The sequence below is a fragment of the Anthonomus grandis genome, chromosome 4, assembly GCF_022605725.1.
Source record: "Anthonomus grandis grandis chromosome 4, icAntGran1.3, whole genome shotgun sequence".
Lineage (NCBI taxonomy): Eukaryota > Metazoa > Arthropoda > Insecta > Coleoptera > Curculionidae > Anthonomus > Anthonomus grandis.
This window is the reverse complement of record NC_065549.1, coordinates 17,995,971-18,013,290: the sequence shown is the minus strand read 5'-3', so window position 1 is coordinate 18,013,290 and position 17,320 is coordinate 17,995,971. Positions and strand designations below refer to the sequence as shown.

Below are 17,320 nucleotides of genomic sequence, written 5' to 3'. Positions count from 1 at the left end.
CGATAAAAATTATAGGATATGGATATGTATACGTTCCTAATTATTGAAAATACAGGATATTGATGGAGTTTGTTAGTGTTTGTATCTTAACAAACATTAAACTCAAAAAAAGATCTTAGCTTGTAAAACTATATAGCCTTGTAAAACTATTATAATATATATATTATAATATGTATTATACGATAAATTTTGTAATGCCATAAATTGCCATAACAAACTCGTCATATAAGTACCCTGATAAGACACGATTGTCAACAGATGTCCTTGTAAAGTTAAGAAAGAATAGCCCAATAACAATATTGGGACATTCTTGGGATATGGCATCAATAATTTCATAAAGGCCTAAATGTTTAGTCATACTGTTTCCGTTAAACACTCTCATAATATTTGAATAAAACCTTATATGTTTCCTATATACTGAGATCTTAAAATTAAATTTCACTTTACCAATCAATGCTAAAAGGGAAAAACGTTCTTATATTTGATTCATTTAAATTAATTTTAAAAATTTTATCCTTATTGAACTTTAATTTAATATATGTGACAATTCTTTTCGCCAGTTTCTCATTAGTTGTCTCCTTCTTTATGTTGACTGGTGTCTAACTATTTTCAAAGACGTCACGTGTTGTTTCTACTCAAAATATTATCGTAGCTTTAATTGCATACGTTGTTACTTTCGAATTACTAAACGAGGAATACTGAAGAAGTGAGTTTGCAAATGTTATCATTGTTATCGCTCGGGCCGTCTTTTTCGCGGTACTACACCAATTTAATCGTTTTTGTTGGTCTTTTGCAGTCACAAAATAATAAACAATGAGCGTTGATGAAAGGTTTAGTCACGTATACAGTAAATATTTTTCTGAAAAAGATAAAGACAATGATGGATCCGATGATGATGTTCATTCGAATAACGATAAAAATTAACTACAAAAGTAGTTTATTTTTATTTCGATTTTTAGTTCGAGTCTCAAAAGATGATATGGAAACAAATTTCTCTCCAAAAACTGTTGTTATACCAAATGTCAAACAATTATACTACAAAAAATTATCAAGAATACCTACGAGAAATAATTGTTTAGAGTTGTCAAAAAATTAACTCGATTAGTAATACAAAGTCATATTGAAACCAGAGTGATGTGTAATGACGAATTAGAAACTGTTTATTTGAGGCTTGCCCAAGGAAGACATATAGACAAAGAAAGAATAGTCAAATTACGAAGCATAAGATCCAGTATATTTTCTACAACATACCTTTTCTCGAAATTACGATTTTCTGGTTTTCACCATGTAAGAGGGTTTTAAACTCTTTCCGAATTAGCGAAAAAGTTAAATGAAGTAAATGACGGTTTTATCATATCTAAGCCCTCTTTTCATAAACCAGGTCACATATTTTAACTTTTAAATTTAAAAAAAAGTAAAAAATAATTATGAAAATTAATTTGAAAAATAAAAACCTTTATAATAAAAAAATATATATAATAAAATAATACAAATTTGTAATCTTCTGAATTCAACTATTTATATTATAGCCGGGAGGAACGCATTAAACTCCAGGTGAGTACTGTACACCTGAAAGTAATTTTTAAAAACTTAGATATTCTCATCCGATTCTCATTATTTGTTTGTAAAATTATAACGTAATTAAAATGTTTTAAATAGTTTACCGCTTCTTATCACACAGGTAGGTACCGACTGTTTGATCCATGTTGTTCCGAATGTGTTAGTGTCAGTGTGTTTGACTCGTTTATTTTCGAGTTTGTACAATTAAAGTCGTCCCACATCTATTTAAGTTTAAAATATGCAAATATGGTATTTCTTTACGGCTTTTATGGGAATGCTATAGCTGCTGTTCAAGAATACCGTCGACAATTTTCACACCGGAGAAATCCAGACAAAAACATATTTATCAGAGTTTTTAACAAACTTTATAAAACCGGAACTCTGCCCTGTACTAACATAACATCTGAACGAACTTGTTGAGTGATAAGGTTTAGAAGAAGTAGAAAATATGCTGAATTTGGTAGAAGATTTGGCATCAATAATACGCACAACTCTCATGTATGGTCAGATGAAAATCCACACGTAACATTCGTAACTAATTTTCAGCACAAGTTTTCGGTAAACGTTTGTCGTATAGTCAGTAGTTATTTAATTGGCCCACACATTTTAGAAAATCATCTCATAGGAGAGAGCTTCTTATTTTTTTTTGTGAAATGAGTTAAAAGCTTTATTAGAGCAAGTACCTCTATCTAAATATCAGAATGCAAATGCATTATCAGTAGCATGGAGCTCCCGCGCATTGCGATCATCAGGTCAAGCAATATTTGGACGAAGAGTTTTCAGAACTATGGATTGGTCGCGGTGATCCTATTAGTTGACCTCCAAGATCTCCAAACCTTGTGCGTGCCATAAACGTGTACAAAATAGAAGTCGCCATTCGGAAGCCTTAATTTGACGCATTAGAAATGTGGCACTATTTGTCAAAGAAAGACATGAATCAGTTAGAAAAGCAACAAGGGCCCTTCGCAGTCGAAGTAGAATGTGTATAAGGGTTGACAGTATTTTTGAAGATTTGTTAAAACAGCACTCTAATTAAAATCATGAATATATAGGAAATATTGTTTGTTTGTAATTATGCTAAATTGTGAAAACAAATGAAAATCGTATAAGAACCCAAAGACTGTGTAAAATTATTCTCACGTACGCAATATTCACCTAAAGTTTGGCGCGTTTTTCTCGACTCATCCTGTATAAAAAACAGTTGAACTAAAAATAGCATGTGAACTATATTTTCGATGTTTCAACCTCTGTCTACTTTATGTAAACTTTGATCAAAATGCACAGAAAGTTCTATTTCCGTTTAATAAATTTCTGGTATGCAAATTTAATACTAAAAGTAGCACAAATATCGCGAGAAACCAACAGATATAAGATATGAGATGCCAGAAATTAAATTACTATTTTTCTTTTTAAAGGATCATTATCGGGTTTAACTAAAAAGCTTTTAAAATACTGTGCTCTTTCATATAAATAATATCTATTTCTGCATAAAGAGGATTTGCTCATGGAAAAAACTATAATAAAAAATTAGTTTTCTATAACGTTTTTGGAGATTTTCTATGATTAAAGATTAAAGTATGTATAAAATCAGTTTATAAGACCACCTTGGGTAGTTTGTCTGCAGTTTGCAACCATTCTTAATCTTGAAGAAGCAGGAAACAATATTGGGGCGCTATAGAGCTTTGCGTAATTGCAATGCCTAATTAGGAAGATTCTCCTGCTATATGAATAACACGCCTTGTACACCAGAATACATACACAGAAAAATGACCTAAGAACTTATTTGATACTTCTACTTGGTAAAACATGATTTCCTTTATTCCCGGCAGTTAAGTTAAGTTAAATAAATGATCAACTAATCATGGATCAATGATCAACTGTTAATTTTTGGTTCTCAACGGCCTGGAAGAAAATACGAAATGATTATTAATCACAATTTTCTTAAATAACTTCGATCTCTGAATACCAACTTGTTAAAGAGACTTTTTTACTTTTTGGTGCTTATTGCATCGGTTTTTTACCTAGTTCATGTCATGAATCTTAAAAACATTAATAATATACACAAACGGTGCAACGTTTTTAGCTGGATTCAGATGCTGATGCGGGAATGGTGATTTTGCCGTAAAAATTAATAAGCTACTACTTAATAACTACTTAACGATTAAAAATATTCTAACCTTTAAAACCTTAGAGAGCTTATATATGAAGCATTTTTAAACAATTAGAAGTGTTTTTTTAAGTGTAAGTGTATCTATCTAATATAGGCTGAAGAAAAGAAACATGTAATTTTCAAAAGTGACTAAATATTTGTTTTTTTTATTATAATTTAAACAGAATCAAACTAGTATTTTCGACTAAAGGGGGAGAAAGTAAGCTCAAAGTCAAAGTCTCATAACTCAAGCGTCTATTATATTAAAAGGTTACGCGTTTCGCCACATTAGGACATCATCATAAGAATTTTTTAAGAGATCGTTTTCTTACTTAATAGCACACTATACTAACAAATATTGTATAAATGATTTTACCATGTCAGAAAAAACTTTTAAAATGAAAACTAAACTAATTTTAATAAATCAATAACAAATTACTCACTTAAGTATTTATAATAAAAAATTGTTTTTTATTTTTATTTTTAAATTATAAAATCGAATTTATTTATATGTGCCAACCTTTTCCTTGTCCAATTCCAGTTCCTTTTCCTATTCTCTCCTTATCCCATCAGTATGCTTTTTATTCGTGTTGTATTAACTTTCTTCTCTTTTTCTTTAACTGGGAAAATGCCTTTGTGACTACACACTCACTCACACTAACATAAATAAAACTATAAAATAAAATAAGTCTACACCATCGTGTATCACTAAATATCACATCCAGTACATTTTATACATATTATCTTATAAAGAATCAAAACAAATACAATTAGGAAAGGACAAAAAAATATAAAAAAAGATTTTTCAATTTTTTTTTAATTTAATGGGGATTGAACCAGAGACCATTGGATCCGAAGTCCGAAGCATATAAATTACTATTTTTCATTAAATAAAATGATTAAAATTTTATTGGAGAAAATTGAAAATGAGATTAGGTTCGAAATTAAAGATATCATTGACACAATTTAATATTGGGCTTTTCTTAGCTCTTGCAATCTCCAGCGTTTCGAGGAGATTTAGTTCGAGTAGCTGAGAGTCTAGCAGAACCGTACAGGCATCGCGTCTAATGGTAACTCTCGGGAGGGTGAAGAGAAAGAAATATTAAGAAATTTGCAGTGGAAATAATGAAATATTTAGTGTCATCAAAATTATGAAAACGTTGAGTGAGGAATTGTTCTCACTTGCCAGTTAAATCTCTTAAGTCAGCCAACCTTAAGTCAACCTTAACCTTAAGTCAAAAATTTCTCGCGGAAATTGCGATTGCACTTTTTCTTGCACTAAACCCGTGAGCGCAACTAGAAATGCAACTGATTAATGCAGCTATATTGATTTCTTGTTCTACTAAATTTAAAGGTTTGAGATGACATTTTGTCAGAATTCACTTAGACTTGTTATGACTTGGTTGACTATTTATGCAAATTAAAGGGAAAACATTAAGAATTCTGCTTTAAAAATTAACAATACAAGACTAAATCAATAGAAACAGTAGGGTCCAGGTGTTTCCTGGTAAAATTAATGGATTTAATTATGGAGTCTAATAAGACTCCTCTCCTCCCTGCCCATCTGTAGTTGGTTCAGAAACAAAAAACTATTGTAAGTTATATATCAAAATTTAATGATATCTAAGGTGTTTAAAAACTGGGACATTCTGTATAAAATAACCATAATCGTAACTTTATGCACTAACTTTTCTTGCAGCAAACTATTATCCCTGAGAATTCTTAATAAATGTTAACATAAATTATACACGTTGGTTTTACTATTGTAATTAAAAAAGGATATAAAATTATCTTAATTGTAAACACTTGAAGTTAATTATAGTATGGGCATTTGCCAATGTTTAAATTATAAATGCAAATTATTATGCAGGTTAGTTATAGTAGTGAGAATAAAAAGATAAATAGCAAGCCACGTCTTTGTTTAAAAATTGACAAGAGCGTAAACAAGTTTTTGACACTTTAAATTTTTTATGTGAAATATGTCCGATTCTGTTACAGATTTCTCGTCCACGGAGTTTATTGATAATTTACTTACCAAAGGGTCATATGTCGCCTGTGATGAAACATCCAAAAATTTTAATCAAGAGGAGTTACCCCCTTATTACGATGAAGAAATGTACAAGAGGTGAGAGAAAAAGTAAATTTAAATACTGTAAATAAAGATCAAATTTTGTAGTTTATCAAACCATAAGTAGTAAAATTTTAATGAATGCTTTACATCTGCGCTCAATATTAAAAGATTCCGTCACTTTTGCTCTAATTTTTTCTCATACTAAACTTGCCAATTTATGATGCTAAAGTGATTTTTTCATTTTTAAGTCCAAATACTTTTTTAAATATAATTTGAAGAAAACTTGAAATATCTTAAGAGCTTCAACAGTAATTAATAATGTTAAAATCTTTTCTTAATGTGGAACCTAAATCTTCATACTCTGCAATAACTATATTGATCGATACTTTCTTTGATTCCATATTTATATTATTGATTCTAGATCTGATATCAAGTCTAGTTCTATTTTTAGTTTTTCAATAACAGCTGCACTTTCGCCACTAAATATATTCAACAAATGGTCTTAGGGAAATGTATTTTAGATATCTTCCTCTACTTTTTGTTATAGGCTTAGACTTAGGACAGAAAATATTATTTAATATTATGATTAAGGAAGTTTTTATAAAATATATTAATTAATATAAATATTTTTTAGAGGACAAGATTACTTCCACAAAAATATATTTGGTATGCTTCTGGGAAACTTGCTAGGTCTTTTAGCTGGTCTGGCGCTTCAACCTAGCTTAGCCATATTAATACTTACAAAAATGTCTAGTTCTGACCTGACGGCCTACAAGCGATATCTCGCCACTATTTTCCATATGATGATTTGGTATGATGAGGATTTTAGGCCTGGATCAAAGTATGTATATTAAATAGTGAAACTCAGGATCTTAGTTCATTGTAAATGAAAATTGTATATTATAATATATTAGTAATTAAAGTTAATTCCATCTAAGAAGCATATTAGAGTAGAGCGACGGAGTTGCATTGAATGTGAACGCATGATAATAACAATTTATTTCCACATTTCCACAAGCATTTACATTAATCAAAAACACGCGGATCTACTTGCAAATGGACACGTAAAAATTAAAGTTCTAAAGTTAAAATCGAAAAATAAGTACTAATACGAAAATAAGTTTTAGCTATTTCATTATTTTAGAGATGTTTAATAGCTTTAAATTACATAGAAATCACTTTTTAATTTTCATGCCTCATTTAAGCAGGATCTATTAACTGATTCATGGATCAAGTAAAATTTATGACGAGGCTTCATAATAAAGCGCTTTTTAGGTAAATTAAAAAAAAAAGCAGATTAAAGATTGGCGGTTGTATTATAGTTCCCGTCAATGATAATTTGTTTTCTTTGATTTAAGAGGCATAGGTCCGGATATTTCAGGAATTTTTATTTGCTGTATACAAGGAGACTGGATATAAAGAGGCTGATCTCCGCGCATCTCAAGAGGTATACTTCTGACTAACAGCGCCGATGTGGCAACTATCGGAAACTAGTTTTCATTCATTTTTGGGTACACACATTTAGCATACAGATCAGTCTTCTTATCTCTAGTCTTCTTGGCTCTATTGGCAACATTTACCAATATTTACAAATACCAACATTTTCCTAAAACACAACCCAACGTATCTATAAAAGCAATTTTGAACAACAAATATCATATTTTCTTAATTACCGCGGTTATCCTTGGTTTTTACACGCCAAACAATTACATTGACGTCACAACTTGTTTTCGTGTAAACATTTTGGTTTAACCAGTGTTTATTGATTATCAATAGTACATAATAAACAAAAATAACTTTATTTTGTGTACTGCATTCTCATTTCTTACATAATATTCCTTTATAAATAATCATATTTCCTAATCTCTTGTATTTATTTCTTGTATTTGCAGTTCCTATAATTTCTAATTTCGTTCATTTGGACATTATTAACCGTAGAACTGCACAGTGGGTCTAAAAAACCCAGGCGCTCAAGTTGTTCAATGTAGCTCGCGCAGGCGTGCGTTTTTTGACCAACCGTTTCACGTAAATTTAGTAGAGAGCCGACCGCGTTAAGAGCCAGTCGCTACGCCGAATACGTTAATCCATTACTTTGCAATTACGATATTAGTGGATCTGTGGGTACGTCAGACCCCAGTGTGCAGTTAACGACTGTTAAAGTTTCGAGGTGATTTTTTTGTCATTTCCTAATATGGATAGTTCTAAGAGAGAAAATCGTCGTAAGTTAACGGAAAAAGAGTTAGAGTTTGAAGCTGAAAATCTGTGGACAAATGAAGAGCAAACCGAGATCATTGAAGATATTTTTGGAGGCTTATCAGATGAAGAAGAAAACGATGTTCTTGAACAACAGTCTGACACCGATAATGAACAAAGTGAAGGTGAAGAGGAAGAACAAGGAAGCCCTAGTACGTCACAAATAAATGTCACCAGTATACTTGGAAAAAATTGGCATCGTTGAACCACACAGGCGCCAGCACGCCAAGGACGTCCAAGACGAGACAACATTGTTTTACATTTGCCCGGCCCAAAGAAAGAGGCAAGAAATGTTCACAGCCCTGTCGAATCATGGAATTTGCTATTCACCGAGGAGATTTTGGACATAATTGTATTGCATACCAATCAGGAAATTCGTAGGAAATGTCAGAGCGGCTTGCCTCAGAGTTACAAAAAAATAACTCATACGACAGAATTGAAGGCATTCATTGGTCTACTGTATCTTGCTGGTGCGTTACGTGTCTCAAATTGTAGTTTAGATGAACTTTGGTCAATAAAGTACGGCAATGGACTATTTCGGGCAACCACGCCCCAGCAAAGATTTCGGTTTATAGCTCTTTGTCTAAGATTTGACGATAAAATGGACAGAAATGCTAGAAAACTGGTAAACAAGTTCACTCATATTCGACAAATATGGGATATTTTTATAAATAACTGCAAATCATACTATACGCCCTATGAGAACTGCACCATTGATGAACAGCTTGTGAGTTTTCGAGGAAAATGTCCATTCCGCATATACATGGCAAGCAAGCCAGATAAATACGGAATGAAAGTGATGATGATTAACGATTCAAAAACATTTTATGTGCTCAATGCTATCCCATACGTTGCAAAAGTTAATGTTAAGAATAATGAGCCAGTACCTACATATTATGTTAGAAAACTTTCTTAACCAATACACGGTACTCACCGTACCATTACGATTGATAATTGGTTCACGTCAATACCTCTAAGTGAACAAATGTTGGAACAGTATCAGCTAACAATCCTTGGAACTTTGCGAAAAAATAAAAGAGAAATACCTCTGAAGTTTATACAGAAAAAAGATGTAGGCACATCCTTATTTGCTTTTGACAGAAACAAAACCTTAGTTTCATACACACCAAAGGAAAATAAAACGGTACTGCTTTTATCAACTTTGCATCCTGATTCGTCACTTAGTACTGTAACTGGAAAACCAAACCTTATACATTCCTATAATGAAACCAAAGGTGGTACAGACACCTTTGATCAGATGTGTTACTCTTACACCACTTCTCGGAAAACCAGACGCTGGCCTCTTAGAATGTTTTTTAATATATTGGATGCTACCGGAATAAATGCTATGGTATTATTTAACTTGCAAATCCTCAATGGAAAGAAGAAAGAAAAAACAATAGAAAAACATTTCTAAAAGAACTTGGCACTAATCGAACCGCACCTAAAGGAACGCTTACAAGTTAACAATTTGCAAACCTTGCTACGTCTAAAAATAAGCGAAATATTAGGAGTAGATGAACCTCAAAGGGAACGTTTCGATGTTAATTTGCCTAAAAAGATCAGATGCTGCTTTTGTCCACGTGGTAAAGATCGAAAAACAAATTTTGCCTGTGCAATGTGCCACAAACCATACTGTTTGGAGCATAGGGCTGAACTATGTTATGAGTGTCAGAACAAAAATTGAAGTGCCTGGCTAAGAAAACAAAATACTTTTCTCGTTACAAAATTTAGGTTTTCCTTTAGTTTTTTTTAAGGTTTTTTGAGAGACTAGTTACATTTTGTTGATATTTTATTTATATTTTTTTGTTATAGCTTTATATTTGTAAAAAGTGCAAGAGAAGGCACTTGCTTACATATATTTTTTATTTTTATTTTTGTACTTCTATGAATTTTCTTTTAATAAACATTTATTGATAATAAAACAATGTTTTTTGTTCTGTAATCCACACATAAAAAAAAACATTGAATAATAGTTATTTAAACGTAAAAAACAAGTGGGGTTTTCGAGACCCCACTGTGCAGTGTACGTAAGATAAAATAACTGTGCTGTTGGCATTTCAAATAACCATTTAACCGAAAATTTATCGCTAATGTTGGTGACAACTTTGACAGCAGATTGATGGCGTCACTTTTTAAAAACCAACAGCACCTAAACGTTTTGGTAAATACCAATCGGAAATTGGTAAAAACCAAAACTCTTTGGTTATTCGCCTAAAATCGGTTAATATTTAGAATAATCGATTTGCAAAAACCCGTACCGGGCTAATATTTAGACTTATTTGTAGGTGTTCAGATGTATAGGGTGTTTGCATGCCGCTTGGTTTTTCCTTTTGAAAATATATAACACTATGCACTTATTTTCAAAAATGACCAAATAAGAAAACATTTTCATAAAATAATTACCCATTACTTAAGAGGAGGCGATGGTAATGGTTCTTTATGGACACAAAATCTGCTTTTAACTCGATTCTCCGTGGAATCACTTGAATTCAGGAGAAACAAAGCCTCAGTTGTGTTAACGCATAGAATTCTGCGTGGAGATATTGACTGTTCTGAATTGCTAGATAAATAAAATTTTTGTGTAGCACGATAAAATTCTAGTAATACTACAATCTTTTACTGTACCAAGGCAAATACGAATATACCCTTATATTCACCCCTGTATGCAATGTGCAATAACGCTAATAGAGTCTCACAATATTGTGATTTATTTGTATGCTCTGGTGCTGAAGTTCTAATAGCGCTTTTGGGATTATCCAATTAACTTTGCTGTTTGTATTGTTTATTTTTTTTTTCTCTCTTTGAGATTTAGGTATAAGGGTATTTATTTTGTTTGGGGTTTATAATTTATGGTTGCTTATTTTTATATAGGAAGCTTAAGATTGTTTCTATAAATTGTTAAAATATAGTTTATACTATGAAGTTTATCTCTTTTTGATAATTTTTTAGTCTTAGTTTCGAAAAGCTGCCATGATTACTTGAGTTTTCTTTTAATTTTAAAAACCTGTCAGGAAAAGTTTGTCATCTTTCGAGATAACTATAAGAGGTATTGCAACCCGTTAATAAGTAGTATATAATGATTAAAAAAAAATAGGTACATACAATACATAAATTTTTTCCCTGGAGGGAAATCTTATGTAGCCAGACTAGCATACCATTTTTTCTTTAAAAAATTTCCTATATTCTCCGTGCTGCCATTCTGAATCTAAATAAATGCAAATTGCACTGCCCAACTAGAAACACAACTTTTTTTAGATGCACGAATATGGCCTACTATTAAAATAACAGAATAGGTAATTATTACGAAAATGTTCTCTTATTTAGTCATTTTTAAAAATAAGTCCATAGTGTTATATATTTTTAAAAATGAGAAAACAAAGCGGATTTTCCTTTTTAAATATATATAGGCTGTTCCATTAAAAAAAGCATTAATGTATTTTTTATCTTACAATCCTAAATTATTACAACAAAACAGATTATATATTCGTGTTCTACGGAAAAAACCTCATTAATACCATGTTTTACTTTTTCAATCAGTTTAATAATAACGGAGATACAAGTGGGGTCCTAAAATCTAAAAGTTCCAAAATCACTCTGTACATTAAAAAAAATGACAGCTGTCAAATTTTTGACAATGACAATTTCATATTTAGGATTTTATTTCTTATTACATTATATTTATTTAATTAAAGTATCCTTTACTAAGTTAACATTTTCATGCCAATTGGGTAAAGCTGTGATGTTAAAAAAAAACCGTTGTCGTAAAAAGAGCGAAAATGTAAAAACTTTTCCTTTTTACTATGAAAAAATATTTATATTCTTTATATAAAAATAATAATGTTTAAAATTAAAGTAGAATTAGCTTCTTAAATGTTTGTTTTTGTTAAGACAATGAATTTGAATAAAAATTATCATAAAAATAGCAGTAATATATAGAAGAATTGGATTGAGAAACAATTTTATAATATGTATAATTTCTCTGCACCGCTTTATTATACTTATATAATATTAAGTATGTTCTGTTATGTTCTATGTTCTTATCGGGAAATACGAAACCATCAAAAATAAACTGTACAAGCATTTTATGATAATGCACTTATAAAAATCTTACCGGGATAATGTATAGACTTTCGACACTTATTTTTTGGTATATTCAGCTGTACAGTTGCCGAAATAAAATCTTTGATTTTTTAATTATTTCGGTTTTAAGATGTTTATTTCATATTTAGGATTTTATTACACACTGGTACATACTGCAAGTGCCTACTTAAAACATTAAAATTATTAAATTTTTTCTTTAAGCTGTAATTACTGACATTAGGTTATAATTTAATTAAAGAAAATAACATCGTAGTGACCGGAATTCAAGTGCAGGAAAATAAATCAGTGAATGAAATTACCCAAATTCTGTTAACTTCTATGGGACTAAACTTAAACCCTGAAGATATTGTTACTTCATATAGAATAAAAACACGAAACGACGAAAGTCCTATTATAATAAAATGTAAATCGAGGGAAGTAAAATGTAAAGTTTTTCAGCAAAGAAAGGCTATTATAACTATATATACAAAAAATTGCAAATTTGGAGGGCCAAATAAATTTATTTTAATGATGAACTGACAAAATGTAATCAAGAACTATTTAAAGCGGCCAGGGAATATAAGAAAAGAAAAAATTTTAAAGCTGCATACTGCTTGAATGGTAAGATATTTATCAAAAAAAGTGATGTAGACAAACCAATAAGAATATTTTGTCAAGAGGACTTAAATATGTAAATAGATTTAGTTACGTACAAAAGTACTATGTATGTATATAATATAAGAAAGATGTAATTACTTGGTCTACAGAACTTGGTTTAAAAATTCTCTATGTAAACATCAGAAGCCTTAGAAATAAACTTGAGAAGATAGAAGCATTAGTCAAATTACATATGGAACCAAATGTATTAGTATTCACCGAGAACTGGATTTATGAAAATGAAGTTCACTTTTACAACCTTATAATATATACCAGCCAGGATATAAACCAGAACATAATTGTAGAGAAAAAAGGGGTGCAGGTATATCGGTTTATATTAAATCACACATAAATTATGAGGTAGAAATAAATAAATCCTTGAATGGCTGTGACTGGTTGACAATAAAATTAGTAAATCCTAAACTTAAAATAATCAGTGTTTATCGGCCCCCCTCATCCGACGCTAGATTGTTCATCAATGATCTGGTCCAAACGATGAATGATGTTAAAGAGAAGACAATAATAGTGGGTGATATGAACATTAACCTTTTTGGTGACAGTGACTTAAAAAAGGATTATGAGGCCATGGTAATTGGCAAATGCTTTTGAGTTTATCAACTGTACAGAAGCAACAAGAGAAACTGTAAATACTGCAACACTCATTGATCACACTATAACTAACATATTAAATTTAAATAGCAATGTCGAATACTTCATGATGTACATGATCACAAAATACAAAAAATAGAGCTTGACATGGCAGCAACAAATAATACGCAAAAGCAAAAAATTGAAATTAAACATGTAAAGTCTGAGCGTTTTAAAATATTATTAACAGAAAAAATAGAAAATAGTGAAATAAATAATTTTGAAACATTAATTAAAATAATACAAGAAGCCAAAAAAGAATCAACTGTAATAAAAACAATAAAGGGTAGAAATAAATGTTGGATCAATGAAGAATTTCTACGATTAGTTAAGCAGAGAGATAAAATATACGTACAAGCACAAAGAAATCCTAACAACATAAATATAAGGGAGGAATATAGAAACTTGAAAAATCAGTGTGAATCCCTCAGAAAAAAAATTAAAAAATGAATTTGTAAATGGCCAGATTGAACAGGCAAGTGGAGATAAAAGAAAATCATGGCAAGTCATAAATAATACTATAGACAATAAATATAACAGAAGTGAGAACAATGATATTAAATACATACAAATAAACAATGAAAAAATATATGATAGCCAGGAAATTGCTGATCCCTTAAATGATTACTTCCTAAACGTTGGAAATTAAATAGGGAAAAAAGTTGAATAAGAAAAAATGGCGGTAGGATTGGACACTATATTTGAGGAGGAGACTCAAGACAAAACTATCTTTTTAACACCATGTACAGATGAAGAAATCAATGAAATTATAAATGAATTAACAAAAAATGCAGCCCCTGGGAGTGATGAAATTACAACCTCTGATATAATTAATGTAAAGACCTTGGTAATACCTATCCTGGTTCGCTTGTCGAATGAGATGCTTAGTAATGGATGTTATCCAGAGTGTTTAAAGGTAACAAAAATCATACCCATTCATAAGGCAGGAAATCAATATGAACCAACAAATAAAAGGCCTATAGCTCTTATTTCAACACTGTCTAAAATTGCCGGGAAACTAATCAAAAGAAGGATAATAAAATTTATAGAAAAAACTTTTAAATTTAATCCACAACAATATGGATTCCAGATATCTAGCAATACGGAGGCGGCAGTGATTGAACTACAGGATCATATAACAAAAGCTCTGGATGAGAAATGTCATGTGTTAGCAGTGTTCATTGATCTTCAAAAAGCTTTCGACACGGTTAATATTAAGATACTGCTTAAGAAACTTGTCAATGGGCTTTAGAGGCGTTGCCTATAAATTAATAGAATCTTATCTGGTGAAACGTAAACAGTATATAAGTGTGAACAACAAAGAAAGTAAAACCAAAGAGACTATCATGGGTGTACCACAGGGATCTGTCCTAGGTCCGCTGCTCTACCTTATTTACGTGCACAGTCTGTCAAAAGCCACCCTTAACTGTAGATACATAACTTTTGCTGATGATACCGTTTTGCTGTTTGTCGGTGAGTGTCTCAAAACATTAGTCAAGGAAACAAATGTGTTATTATTAAGGAATAATTAAAAAAAAATGTAAACAAAACTGTATATATGGTGTTTAGGAATAAAAATAAAAAAATAAGTGAAACAGACATTAAAATAAACAATAATCTAATTAAAAAAGTTGACTGCTACAAATACCTTGGACTGTATATTGATGAAGAATTAAATTACAAAAATCACGTCTGTCATGTACAAAAGAAACTGTCCAGTGCTTGTGGTGCTATCAAAAGATGTGCGGGTTATTTATCTGATGAAATAAAAAGAGCGGTGTATAATGCGTTGTTTAACTCACATTTGCAATACATGGGTACTATTTGGGGATCAACAACGAAAACTCTGGTGAAGAAGCTTCAAACTACAAAATCGGGCTATAAAATACCTTTATAATTTACCTAGGTTGTTTCCTAATGCTCAATTATATAAAACATACCAATTTTTAAAAGTTGAACAGATAATAAGTTTTGAGCGATGTAAGTTATTAAAAAAAATTATAAATAATGAACTTAAAACTAAGGTAACTTTAAATAAGAGTAGTGACTTTCACAATTATTTAACGAGGGCAAGACAATGTGTTTATCTAACAAGATCAAGGACTCACAAGCGGAGAAATGTTGTAATTAGCCAGTCAATAAGGTGCTATAACGAACTTCCACCATTTATTGTGAATATAAAAAAAACTAGTGTGTTTATAAAAAAACTAAAAAAACATTTGGCGGAATTAAATGCTGTGTCTGAATGACCTATTTTGTTGAAACTAAAGTTTTATATTGGAGAAAATTTATATAGTTTTGGTATTTTTTGTTTTGGGGTTGATTTGTGGGTTAAAGGGATAAATATTGAAAGTGTAAATTTTTTTTTATAGTTTATCTAAGCTTATATTATCATGTATACTTAACTGACTATTTAATTTAAATGTTAAAATATTCCTAATGAAGGACTTGTTATCAGTTTTGTAAACTGCTTTAAGTTCAGTAATAAAGTTTATTAAAGAAAAAATTTAATTGATAATATTTGGTAATGATTTTTTCTTATTTATATTTTGAAAATACATAGTTAAATTGATAAAAAATAATAGGAAAACACTCAGAATGAGGGGCTTCATCAGCAAGCATTGACCAGTAGTTAATAATTTTTTTTTGGAAATTGGTGTATTCTTTATTTATTTAACATTTTTATTCCATTTAGATAAAGCTATAAGGATAAAAACAGAAATGTGCTTAATAGTTAAAAATAATAGAATGTTTCAATTTAACTTTTTTCTTCTATTATACGAAAAAATAGTCTTGTACTTTATTCTTTTTAGAAAATAAAAAAACCATAAAAAATAAACCGTATAGGAATTTTACTGATAAAACATATTTAATACAATATTAATTATTGATAATTAGAGACTCCCAAATCCAATACACCTGCCCAAAATTTAATATATGTTCGTGAATTAATGAAATCACGCAGCAAAAATTAGTGAAATACATATGAATTATTTTCAAATTGAAATTTATTTCATAAATACAATGGAATAATATATGATAATAATTTAAAATTAGAAGTGTTGTACCTCATTTAATAGTGTTCTGTTACTATATACATTTAGTTCTGTGAACCTGTTATATTTCATTTGGAACAACAAGTAGTATACACTATACAATCGTCATTACATGAGACATTACGAGTATATGAAATTAAGAATTCACATAAAAATAAAATAGTCAACTATCAATAAATACAGAAAGAAGCAGTCAATTTAATGTAAAATTTAGGTTATCACCAAAGATGTAGAATAAAAAAACTAAAATTTAAGAAACATTTTTATTGTGGAAACTTCATTGTTTTTGCAATAATTATAATATATAATACGTTTAAGTAATATTGAAGTTTAGTCTAATTTAAGTTTTGTATTATTTGTAAGTATACTATTTCTCTTTACATGTTTTACATTACCGAACATAGAACATCTATAAAAAAAAGTTTTTGCGGTAAACCTTATCCCCTTTCTTTTGCATCCACGTTCCCCAAAAGTCAGGATTATTAATCGCTTATTTTATTAGAACCTGCCATTGTAGCCTTCTACCTTTATAGGTACATATCTTTTGTTTTAGAACCGTCCATCTTTTTCTAAAAGTATGCAAGTATCTGTTTCATTTTTCATTTATTGATAATCTTGTGATATTGCGTTAATTTTTTTGGTGTGTATATTAGTTTTTGTGCAGTATCGTAGTTTCTTTATCAGCAATATGGAACGTTCAAAAAATAAAGTTTTGAAATGTTAGACTCGTGAGGTTATTGCAAAAGAATTTGTGATGAGGAAAGTCCAATAATGCTTTTAAGCTACCCTTAAAAAATAAAACAGAACGAGCAGCCTTGTATTGTGGAATAGGACGATCCACTA

The 17,320-nt window shown here is 30.2% G+C and overlaps 1 protein-coding gene across 3 annotated transcripts in view; it reads left to right on the top strand.

Moving 5' to 3' along the window:
* The window catches only part of LOC126735471 (uncharacterized), a 33,926-nt gene that overhangs the window by 4,209 nt on the left and 12,397 nt on the right, over positions 1-17,320 (top strand). For all 3 annotated transcript variants that reach the window (XM_050439468.1, XM_050439469.1, XM_050439467.1), the window contains exons 2-3: positions 5,708-5,834; positions 6,415-6,621. In XM_050439468.1, the coding sequence (XP_050295425.1) occupies positions 5,708-5,834; positions 6,415-6,621 (334 nt within the window). The remainder of the gene's footprint in view (positions 1-5,707; positions 5,835-6,414; positions 6,622-17,320) is intronic.